Genomic DNA, 11,750 nt, shown 5'->3' with positions numbered 1-11,750 from the left:
ACCTTCGTACGGAATCAAAATATTCAAAGCTCTGGAGAAGCTTTTTGACTGAGCTATTGAAGAAGAAAATGTCCAGAATCGTTTATGCCTCCTAAAACTTCCGTTGGCCAAATTCAAAAGAAAGATGAGTTACATCACTGTCAACTTCCACTAATAAAAAAATGGTACCAACGTGTAGGGGAGGAGGTTACGAATACTCTTACCGGATTAGATTTTTGATTGGAGTTACGGATTTCAAGAAATCAAAGCCAGAAGTTTGGTGGGGTTTAAGTTTCCTTTTTTCCTCTCTCGGCTACGCTCTTTTTTTTTTTTAAAGATAAGGAATTCTAATTTTATAAAATAAATTATAACTTATTTATATTTATATTTTTTTTTAAAATTGAGGGTTGCTACAGAAAACAATATTGATCGTCGTCAATAACCAGAGGAGGAAGAGCAACAATCCGATCCAACACACATTTCCGAAACCATTCGAATTGTAGAACCTCGACCTCCACGAAATGAAGGTGCTCAGCTACCGCGAAATGAAGAAGTCCAACCCAAAAATGATTGTAAGCAGTGCTTTTGATTTCGTCTTATGTCGTTGTTTTTCATCTTATTTAGACGGTCCTTCACTTGATTGGTTTTGTTCTTTGCCTGCAAATTCTATCTCTCATTTTTGGGATCTCACGAAGCTTTTTGAGGATTACTTTACTGGATCTACCATCTATCTGCATGACTCTGACTACCTTAATACGGTCGGACAAGGTTAGAATAAAAGTTTAAAAGACTACATAACCCGTTTCACAAAGGTGGCAATGAGTATATCAAACCTCCATCTCGAAGTGCATCTTCATGCCATCAAGAGCAGATTTCGACTGGAAAATTTTCAAGAAGCAATTGCAGTTGCTAAGCCAAAAATCCTGGCTGAGTTCCGCGAGAAAGCTAAAGGACAAATAGAGATTGAAGAGCTGTGACAAGCTCAAAAAACTGACAAGCCTCAGCATTAAGATGAGGAAAAATCTCGAGACAACAAGAGAACTTTCATGCCAGCCCCTTGCTATGATTCATATACTCATTTCAACACGAGGCGGGACGACATCATCAAGGAGATTCTGAATTCTAAGCTCATCAAGCCCCCTCGAAAGGCCGGTAATTACCCAGAGGCAAAGAACTCGCGCCATCATTGTTGAACGCCAGTGAGAGAAAGAAAAAGCTCGAGGAAGAGAGAAAACGTGATGGAGGAAAGAAGAAGGGGATGCTCCGTCGCCACTGAAATTCCACCACTTCTGCTAGGGTTTGTTGCCATCGCCGTTCTGCCACCGTCAGGCTGCTGTGCTGCCGCCGAGGAGCTCGAAGAGATGTCTCGCCGACATCATGCTCTATCGCCAAGCCGTTGCGTCGTCACTCATCTCTTCTTCACCATCGCCGCTCATCACCATCGTCGTATCCTCTGTCACCAGGTAAACATTCTCTGTTCTGTATCCTCCCTTTCTCGCTCATTCTCTAACTTGCTCTCACTTTTCAGTTCGAAGGTGGGCATGGTTTTGATAATGATGATGAACTGCAATGGCTAATTGAGATAGAGAAGGTATGTATCAATTTTCAATTGGTTCTGTGAATTTTGGGGGAGGGGGGTTTGGGTTTGAATTTTAGGTTTTCAATTAGTTTAGCAACTTAAGGAAAAATTAGTGAAAAGAACAGGTTTCACACTGAAATATTTTTATTTATGTCTTGGTTCATACACATTTCTTGAACATAGTGGTTGCTTTCAATTTCTAGCTTCAAGCTATATTTCTCTCTGATGCTTTTTTTGGTTATGTTTTCTTTGCTTTGGGTGTTCTACATGGAAATTTGATAACCAATTTAAATTCTCCTTAATCATATAAACTAGTAATTCATCTGAAAACTAAAGAAGCCTGGAACTTCTTCCTATGATATCTTTGTAGCCTTACTAATTAGGCGTGAGTTGCCGAAGGATCTAAATGTGGGTGTAGATGGCTATTTTTATTCTTATTGTCATTACTAATCAGGTGATCTTTAGTTATTGTGCAATGTGCATGCATGATCATGAATATTTTTTGTTTTTAAACTGACTCATTTTTCTTTCTGCAAAGCCTCTTTAGGTGTTTGCAGTCACACGATTCTGATGTTATTAGTGTCCTTTCTGCTAACATGATGAATCTCATACAGGTAATTAATATTGCTACAGAATGTTGGTATATTAATTCATACAGATAGATTAGCTGTTATTTGATCCAAGGTTTATGAAGGAATTTATGTATTAAATATCTAAGCATTCTTGTTCACATACAAGGAATCATCGGTGGCTTTGATGGTGCACATGTACATTGATTGAATACTAGAACTAGTTCTACTTTGATGTGGTATCTTTCTGATCATTGGCTTTTTATCTGACAATTTCTTGTTGACAGATTCAGTCATTTAAAATTCTGCTTTTGATGTGGTATCTTTTTGAACATTGGGTTTGTTATGCTGATAATTTTTTTTTGGCAGATTAAAGTCTCATCAAAGCACCAGAGGTTTTGCAGAGAGAGAAATAATGATTTTTGTACTTGCTTTGATTCCTTCTATATTCATAGTCCATTCTTCCCTTAGTGTATACTTGACATGATAGTGAAATAGTGATAAATTGTGGTTTCTATCTTACCATGGGTTAAAACCTTTATGAAAATCTAAATTTATAATGGTAAAATTTCTCATCATATAATTAGTTCTTCTTATATGATGTTAGCTGTCATTTATTGATTAGTTTGTACTATTTTATAGTTCAGAAAAATTATTTTCATGTATTTTCCTATCCTAAGCCTTGTGTTTCCTTTCTCATTTGTTCTCGTATTTGATAGGTTGATGCTGAGAGAGCCTATCATCGAAATGCCCTTGTCATTCTAGAGAAACTATATACTGAGGTTAGCCCTTGTAGCCTGAACTATGTATGATAGTGAAATACTGATCAGATTAATGATCTCTGTTTCTATAGTTATAATGTTGTATACTGAATTGGATAGCTTAATTATGTACAAATAGTTTTGTCACTTGTATCGTCTTTCTTAACTTGGATTAGTTTTTCGAATAGTAGCTTCTATGGATTTTGGTTTGCATATGGCTGGAAAGCATTTGTTGCGGGCTATATTAACAATTGAACATTGAACTTGTATGGCTTCTTTGTTGATCATCAATTGTCTTATTGTGTCCACCATTGTAACTTGCAAAATTTTGTTGTTGCAATGTTGCTGGTCTTGTTTCTTACATAGTACCGCTAGTTTTTCTAGTGCTGTTTTTGAAACTGCCTTTGTAATTGCTGTTTTCTTAATTTTATTACTTGCAAAATTTGAACGTATGTTATTATTTCATCACTGTAAATGATGAAAGTTCAGCCAAAAAAAACTGCTAATTTTATGTTATTATCATCTCTAGTTTTCTTTCCTTGCTAATTCTTAAAAAAACTACTCTACTTCATTAGTGCTTCTGATCACTCTTGCTGGTTTCATTAGTGAATTTAGTTTATTATGCATATTATTTTTTATTATAAGGCATATTATTAGTGCTTCTGATCACTCTTGCTTATTTAATTTTTATTAGTGCTTTTGATCACTTTTGATTCCAAATTGATGATTCCATTGTTGATTTTATCAGAGGAAACATGAATTCAGAGGAAGCTGCACAAATTTCTAGAAGAACTACAAAGTCTTTAGCTTCATCTTCTGCACAAATTTCTGCTCCATCTTTAGTTAAGTTTTGTTTGCTTTCTATTTATTTTTTTTTTGCCTTTAGTTTCATCCTATATTATTATTAGCTAACTGGTTTCAATTTTGTTCGTTGGGTTTGAATTTTTTCTCCAAAATCCCTGATTGAATCGTGGATAAGAGCATGTTAGCTAGTTTGAAATCACTTCTAGAAGCTGATCAGCAAAGAATGGCATCCATGATGGAGTAGGTTCAAATTTGTGACAGGTACCTTCTCTTCACTCTATCTGTTAACTAATTCCATGTGTTTTGGTAAAAAGTATCCTAATCTTCTTGGAGTTCCCAACGACCCCACTCTGTTGGAGTCCTTCACAGCAGCATCAAGTTCAATCAACTTGAAGGTCCTAATCTTGTTCCCTCATAATCTTGAATTAATTGTGAATATTCATCTTCTGGAATTTGGATAATTCTGGTAATTAGTTTTGTGCTAAATACTAATGCATTACAATGGTAGCAGATTTCAGACAAAAAAGCTTATATGAGATACTTGGATAATATTTACAAGCAAGATGACATCTCTTAGTTTACGCCTGTGGAGATCTTCAAGGTACACTGGACTGTATATTTTTTCAGTCAACAATATATATAACAAATATTGCAAATGCTTATGTGGTTTTCGTTTAATAGTTCTCAATTTCATAAGGTGGAAACTGTTGTATTTTTGTCCAAATCATTTATTGAATCACAAATTTGTTTTTTGAGTTCATACTATTCAACCTCTAAGACCTGTCATTGTAGTTATTTTAGAATTAAATTTGCTGCACTTGGACCTTCTGTGAAACCTTAACTAATGTTTTATGTCTCTAATCATTTATCCAATTTGCCTTTTGTGTAGCCTTGGTATGCCCATGCGATTGCTGAAGCGATCATGCGAACTGCAAACTTCTCTGTCCCTCTAAAAGTAAGCACATTTTACTTGTGACCATTACCATCTGAATTTTGTTGAAAAAAAATATTTTTCTGATATTAATATTAGGATATTACTGTAAAGTGCATCTTAGTCTTGAACACACCCTGCATTGCAAGTATTGCTGATAGAAATATGAGACAAAGTTTGTCATATTATGACAAGTTAGAAGATATAATTAAACTTAACTACTAGGGATGATTTGCTGTTGTTCTTTTTAAATGCAAATGGGTTGACATTACTAGGGACAGAGGCTATAAAAAAGACCATTGATGGAATTTCAACGTCAATTTTGATAGATTAATTCACACTGGTGAGCGTGAAGAACATGAGCCTTATATTAAAGCATCTCAAACACAAATAATGTATTATATTAATAATATGATAAATAAAGGGTAGAGTATTGCTGTGCATGTCAAGCCAAGGGATATATATGACATGGCTCAAGGAAATGAAGATGTAGTGTACAAAAATGAGCCGTATCAAGAGCAAGAACTTATTAGGGATTATCTGTTTTCTATTTTCCTATAAATGATTCCATTTAGTGATACCTTCATCTCTAGTCTACACTGTTATTATACATTTCTCATGTTTTGTTCATCACTTCAACTTCATCTATTGTTTACTCAGATGCTACAATGAACACCTATAGCAAAATGATTTCATCAATCGTGCTTGTTGTATTTATTGATTCCAGGTCTCTTTTGGTGGAGGCATAGGTAGCTTGGTTACGTTCTTGATACAATTGGTCATGGCGTCAGTCCGAAATACCACAATAGGGTTATTCAAGTCAAATAGATGCCATCTTCTCTTTGCAAGTACTGTAGTACTTAATTGTAAAATCATCGTAATGACCATGAAGTGACCGTAGCAGCATTTATTTATGCAGCATGAAGCTGGCCATTTTCTAGTTGCTTATTATCTAGTAGGAATACTTCCTAATTAAAGGATATACTCTTTCTAGTTTGGATGCTTTCAAGAATGAGGGATCCCTCAATGTTCAAGCTGGCACTGCTTTTGTTGATTTTAAGTTTATTGAAGAGGTAGCTTGCTTTCTTTCTTTAGTCCTTACATGTTTTAATTCGATAAGGTTTCCTATTTGTGACTTTGATGAGTTGGACTCCAAGTCCAAATACGTAACTGATGTATTAGTTGCATTCTTCCACATTGAACATTTTTTTATCATCATGTTCTTTGAGCTGCATTTATTTGATGTGTTAAAACACTGTTAGACTCTCCTTATAGTGTATTTGTTGGAATAAATGATGTCTCAGCTCAAAGTTGTTGTCGTTGTTGCTATTAGCTAGCTCTAAATTCAGCACTCATTATATGGTTAGTGCCACCATTGACAATACATTTAGTTTAGTTTAGTATCATAAAGACTCTCTTATTGATGTCACTACATTAGAAGGATAACTTAATATTAATGATATTTTAGCTCTACTATGTAGATGCTGAAGATAGAGAATCATTATGGACATGTTTTTGTGATACCAATGGATTCCCTAAAGTGGCAGTAGGTGTTCATAGCTTTGGTCACTTTAATCTTGCAACTACACCTGGGGTATCTTCCTTATTCCGTTTTGCTTCCATCTTGAAAGTTTTTTAATGCTGCTAGTGCTAAACCAATTTTTATTGTGCTTTTGATAATATGGCTGAAATTATAGTTGGAGACCACAGTTTAAAATTAAACTCAATAATTAAAGCATAAATTAATTGATAATGTATTCAATGTTAAAAGGTCTTTCATTCAGGATTGGGACCTTCAGTGTAATTATATACTATTGAGGTTGCAGGAAGATTTGGTGAACAAAATTTTAGAGCTTAGTTTGTGTGTATGCTTTAAATCTTTTTTGATGTGTATTTGTTTTATAATTAAATTTCAGTTATGTTTACATATAGATTAATGATGCTGAAAGCGAGCCTACTATTTCTTTTGATGCTAGAAGATCAGCGGGTGATAGCAACGGACATCTGAGGACAAATATTTAAGATTTTTATGTAATTAGATGATATTGAAATATTGAAGTTGTTGTTTTATTTTACTTAAAAAAAAACAGTAATAGTTATGTAAAACAATACCATATGCGATTATGTTTGGAACTAATTGACATTGAATTTTTTTTTTATATATAGAGTTGTTTTATATTGAGGAATTGTGTTATTTTGATATTAAAAAATAAATTTCTAATTTTAGAGAATGTAAATGAGATGAGATTAATGAATGATTTGAAATTAAAAATAAATAAATAATTACAGGATTTGTGGAGGTTTGAAATTTCACAAAATAATTAATTTTTGTTAAATTAAAAAAGCAATTTGTGGAAATTTTAAACTACCACAAAAGTCTAATATAAAATCCTCACTAAACACATATAAAAACCCCACTGAATGAATTGTGGAAGTTTTTAAAAATCTCACAAAGATTCTCGTGGCACTTCAAATTTTGGATGTTTTAGAAATTCCCACAAATCATTTGATGGAGGTTATAAACCTCCACAAATAAGAGAAAAAACTGTCACAAATAAACAAAAATCTTGCAGTTTAACTCTAGAGTAGATCAATAGGCACACACCAACATTAACATGTTTATTCATCTATCATTTTTTTATTAAATATGTGTAATAAAATAAGTGCCAAATAGATTAAAATGATCAATATTTTTAAATTTTTATATCACTTTTTTTAATTTAAATCTATTAAAAAGTTTTTTAAAGATTTTTTTATTGATTTTATACTGAATTTTTTTTTTTTTTTGAAAGTCAATGATCAAACTCTAAATTTTTATTAGGTCATAGAAGTTTGGATGTTATATTATAATATTTTTTTTTTCAAAATTTAAGTCGATAGAAATAGATACATAAATTATTATATTTTTAATAAAATAAAAATTTATAAAGGTAATTTTAAAAAATTAGACCGTTCTTAGCTTCTTTATGTACAATATATGTTTTATCTGTATACTGTTATCGAGTAGATTGTCCAATAATGCAATGAGCTTTTCACAAAAACCTAATAAATAAGCAAGCAAAGGGAAAGAACAATTAAGTTCTAGATCCCCCACACTTTACCTCCTCTAATCTTTACTGAAGTTAAGCCTCTCCTCAACGTTTTTTCACTCAATAATTGGATATCACTAATGTCAAGGTTGAGACTTATTATTCATTTGGCTTTAAATAAGTTGTTGGTTTTTATAAAGTATGTTCTTTTTTTCTTTGTAATATTTCTTTTTGGATTTTAGTATGATAAATTTAACAATGATTTGTCTTTATCATCAGTTTATTCTATTAAATAGCGACATGACAAGTTAAATGTTGATAACGGGAAAAAGCAATTAGAAAAGTTTAAATTTTAATGAGCTAAAATCAATTTCTTTCGATAACAATCAAAATAAAATGAAAAAAATAATGTTATAGAGAAAAAGCCTTGTTAAAATTTCTAATTAAACTTACTTGTAATATAGAAGTATATGCATTAGTAATTATCTTATTCACAAGTATCAACACAATTTTAATTAAAAATATGTTCTTTAATAATTTTTTTATTTTTTTAATATAATATCAGAATTATAATATTTTTTAATTATTTTTTTTGGCTGCCCAAACTCCTTTATATATGAGAGTATTATTTATATTATTTTTTTTTATTTTTTCGTTTGCACTTAAGTTCTTACAATTCTGTGTGTAATATATTTTTTTACCATTCCATTCTGACCATTTTGGGTGTGTTTGGGTTCATGTTGGAAAATAAAAAAGTTCGTTTGAATGTCTTGAATGTCCCATTGTTGGTAATTTTTTGGAATTTCTAACCAGAAGTGCTTTCACCTCTGAACGTACATTCACGTGAAACTAAAAATTTAACTTTTGCGTTTACGTTGAAAAGATTAATTACCGTTGGAGAAATTAGGTAAGAAATTTATTTTATATCTACCAACTGTACCCTTCATTTCTTCTATAAAAAGGATGTCTATAACCACATAATTTCACAGTAATTTTCTGTATATTTTTCGTTACAAATTTTTTTTTATTAAACTCTTTCAGATTTGTTTCCATCACTGTCAAGGTAAAGATTTTAATTTTTTTTTAATTTTTTAGTTCTTTCTTTCATATTTTGATTTTTATATTTTTTATTATATTTTTTATTTATATGATAAATATTTTTTATATTATTTTTTTAGTGTTTTGCTGTTATTTTTTAATTTTCTATTGTTATATTTTTATTGTATTTTTTATTTATATGCCAACTATTGTTGATATAAATTTTATTTTTATTAATTTTTATGATATTTTTATTATTTTTGTTTATAAAATAAATTAATAAGATCTATTCAAATATTTAAAGTAAAATAATAGAATAATATAAAAAATTATTTTAATTGATGTCTCTTTTAGTAATTTTTTATCTAAAAGTGATTTTGAGTAGTATAATTCAAACAACATTTATTTTATTATAATAAATTTTAATATAAAAATTGTCAAATATAAATCACGTTAACACAAACTTACTTTTCATCAAAATTAAATTTATAAAATCACTTTTATGCAAACTCCCATTTGTAACTGTAATCCAAACACACACTTTATCTTCATTTCATTTTAGCAGTTTTGTCTACGTTTTATTTTATTTTTTAATAATTTTATCTGTCTCGTTCCAACAATTTTATTTGTCTCGATGTATTTTTTATACATCTTGTTCCAGTATTTTGTCCTGTTTTAACAATTCTGTTTGTGTTTTATTTTGACAATTTCTTCAAATACATTTTTTTTAACTTAATTAAGCTTATTAAATAAATTACTTTTATTTTGATTTATCAAATATTGTGGTTATAATTTTAAAAAAAGTATAGTTAGAAAACCAACTTTAATAAAGTATTTTTAAAAGTTAAAATTTTACCAAATCTAGCCAAAAGATCGAAAGCCAACTACTCTTTGGCTTATTATATGGCCTATCGTCTATATCCGTACATGTTTCACAAAGAAATGGTGCTGGGAAAAATATAATAGAGACCAAGGGGATATTCCAAATTTTGGAAAAGTATTGAACAATAATATTGGTGAATAATATAAATAATGGGGTTAAAAAAGTAAATTAACTACATGTAATTAATAGTTTAATTAATTAAATTCTAATAATAACTATATTTTAAATTAAAAAAAATCAGAATTTTTATATTAAATTGATACTCTACAACTAATCTGTCATCTTATCTTTTTTTTATTAGACCCTTTTTTCTTTTTTACTCTCAACCCAGCACACTCTAAGACTAGGGATGTTTGTAGTACGGTTTAATTCGATTTTTTAGAGAAAAGTTATCTAATCTAATCGTTTAATTTAATTGCGGTTCGGTTTGATTTGATTTTTTATTGAGATCATCCAAACTAAACCAAATCAATTAAATTCGGTTTGGTTTGGTTCGGTTTATTTGATTTTTTCAATCGATTAAAAAATATATCATACTATTTCACAAAGCCATAACATATAAAATAGTAAAACTACACCCACAAGAGTAAAAAAGGTCTTAATACAAAGAAATTCAACGATAAAAAAAATTATAATATGACAATTAAAGTCATTAAAAGTTTAATAATCTATACAATAAAAGATAAAAATAAATTTTCAGCAAAAGACAATCATATTTTGGTGTTCTCTTCTGCAAAACAGTAAAACATCTTTAAGCAAATCAACCTGAAATCAAAAGGCAAATAATAATAATAATAATAATATAGCACTAGTGATTAACATAGATTGAGGAGATACTATCTGTACAATGGTACCTTTGTTAACAAGACAATTATTTTTAATAGCGATCAGATGAAATAGAATGCAGAATAAATTTAAACTAATAATATCTCCTTTCAAATGCATCTTCAAATTTAATTAGCACATTCAATCAAAAAAAGATTCAAGTACTCAACAAAAAAAAAATATCAAATACAAGCAAGCTCATATAAAACTAATCAAATCAAGAAGCTAATACTATTTAAAAGGTAAAAAAAAAAGAAAAATTAGCCAAACAAAACAAGGCATGTCATAGCATCATAAATTCACAAGTCAAGAGATACAAACAAAGACAAACATAGCTAAAATCAAAATCATAAAAACACAATTATACAATTCACAAGTTCACAAATTACATAGAACGAACTTCCAACAAATTTTTGCTTCAAAAGTAACAAAGATAAATTTCTACATTTTATTTCAACTAAATTATTTGAACTAATGATTCAGGTCAAATTACCAAAATCATAGGCATAAGTGCATAACCATCGAACCCATAAAATTTTCTTTGTTATACAATCTACACAAAATACAATGATCAAACATGGCATAATCCAGCTCATAATTAGCATGATATATAATAAACAACCAATCGAACAATTATTTTAACAGAAAAAATATTAAAAGCTAAATTACATGATTTCTTTAACACAGCATGAATCGAATCGTCAAACTCTATGTGTGATAAACCCTAGGGTTCGATATAGAAGAGCATGCTGAAAGGGGAAAAAAAGAAAACTAGGAACTTACCTAGTTGAAAATTAGGGTTTGTGAAGGGTGAATTGAATAGAATCAAATGTTGGTGACTCCTTTCAAGTCTTGGAAGAAACGAAGAATGATGTTCGTGGAGGACAACGCAGCTCCTGGTGCTTGGAGGAGATACGACTGCTGGGCGTGGATGATGACAAGGAAGTGAGGAAGAGACAGAGCCCTACCAAGGTGAGGGAAGCGCGATAAGAAAGGTCGTAAGAGGAAGGACCGCGCCAAGAAGCGAGAAGAGGGAAGCGTGAAGACTGACGAGGAAGGGCCACCGAGAGGGTGCTATTTGGCGACGTCAATCGCTGAGAGGACAACGACTCTGTGGAGGGTGGGAGTGGGAGGAGGAGTTTTCGGCGCCGTGGAATGGTCGAAGATTCGAGGGGAGATTGGAGAGTGGAGAGTGGAGAGAGTTGGGGAGTGGAGACTAGGGTTGCTGAGTGTGGGAGCGGCGGCTACTTGGGATTGGGGGCTTTTATATTTAGGGTTTTTTAAGTTACCAATTCAGTTTGATTCTAGTTTTCACTATTAAAATCGAGAATCGAACCGAATCGTAAAAAAAA

At 30.9% G+C, this 11,750-nt stretch overlaps 1 protein-coding gene across 31 annotated transcripts; it reads left to right on the top strand.

Moving 5' to 3' along the window:
* The first annotated feature begins 383 nt into the window (after positions 1 to 383).
* LOC140175395 (uncharacterized) lies at positions 384 to 6,805 on the top strand. Of its 31 annotated transcripts, none has more exons than XM_072203691.1 (11): positions 384 to 551; positions 675 to 1,442; positions 1,508 to 1,570; positions 2,847 to 2,909; positions 3,637 to 3,730; positions 3,868 to 4,087; positions 4,204 to 4,293; positions 4,582 to 4,647; positions 5,351 to 5,696; positions 6,105 to 6,217; positions 6,556 to 6,805. In XM_072203691.1, exons 2-5 carry the CDS (start codon positions 1,218 to 1,220, stop codon positions 3,673 to 3,675), a joined length of 390 nt encoding a protein of 129 aa, XP_072059792.1. In that variant the 5' UTR covers positions 384 to 551; positions 675 to 1,217; the 3' UTR covers positions 3,676 to 3,730; positions 3,868 to 4,087; positions 4,204 to 4,293; positions 4,582 to 4,647; positions 5,351 to 5,696; positions 6,105 to 6,217; positions 6,556 to 6,805. The 31 variants fall into 31 exon arrangements, with proteins under 31 accessions (XP_072059792.1, XP_072059787.1, XP_072059816.1 ...); XM_072203715.1 differs by lacking the exon at positions 6,105 to 6,217 and having other exon boundaries at positions 395 to 1,442; positions 3,868 to 3,953; positions 4,065 to 4,087; positions 5,351 to 5,471; positions 5,618 to 5,696; XM_072203710.1 differs by having other exon boundaries at positions 395 to 1,442; positions 3,868 to 3,953; positions 4,065 to 4,087.
* The last annotated feature ends 4,945 nt before the right edge of the window (positions 6,806 to 11,750 follow it).

The sequence above is a fragment of the Arachis hypogaea genome, chromosome 9 (assembly GCF_003086295.3).
Source record: "Arachis hypogaea cultivar Tifrunner chromosome 9, arahy.Tifrunner.gnm2.J5K5, whole genome shotgun sequence".
Lineage (NCBI taxonomy): Eukaryota > Viridiplantae > Streptophyta > Magnoliopsida > Fabales > Fabaceae > Arachis > Arachis hypogaea.
This window is presented reverse-complemented; position numbering and strand designations above follow the sequence as displayed.

Bases quoted from the DNA above. Each gene is read 5' to 3' on its own strand.
- LOC140175395 (XM_072203691.1), top strand. From the start codon at position 1,218: ATGGAGGAAAGAAGAAGGGGATGCTCCGTCGCCACTGAAATTCCACCA. The intron at 1,571-2,846 runs GTATGTATCAAT...CGTATTTGATAG, and splicing joins GGCTAATTGAGATAGAGAAG to GTTGATGCTGAGAGAGCCTA. The intron at 2,910-3,636 runs GTTAGCCCTTGT...TGATTTTATCAG, and splicing joins TAGAGAAACTATATACTGAG to AGGAAACATGAATTCAGAGG.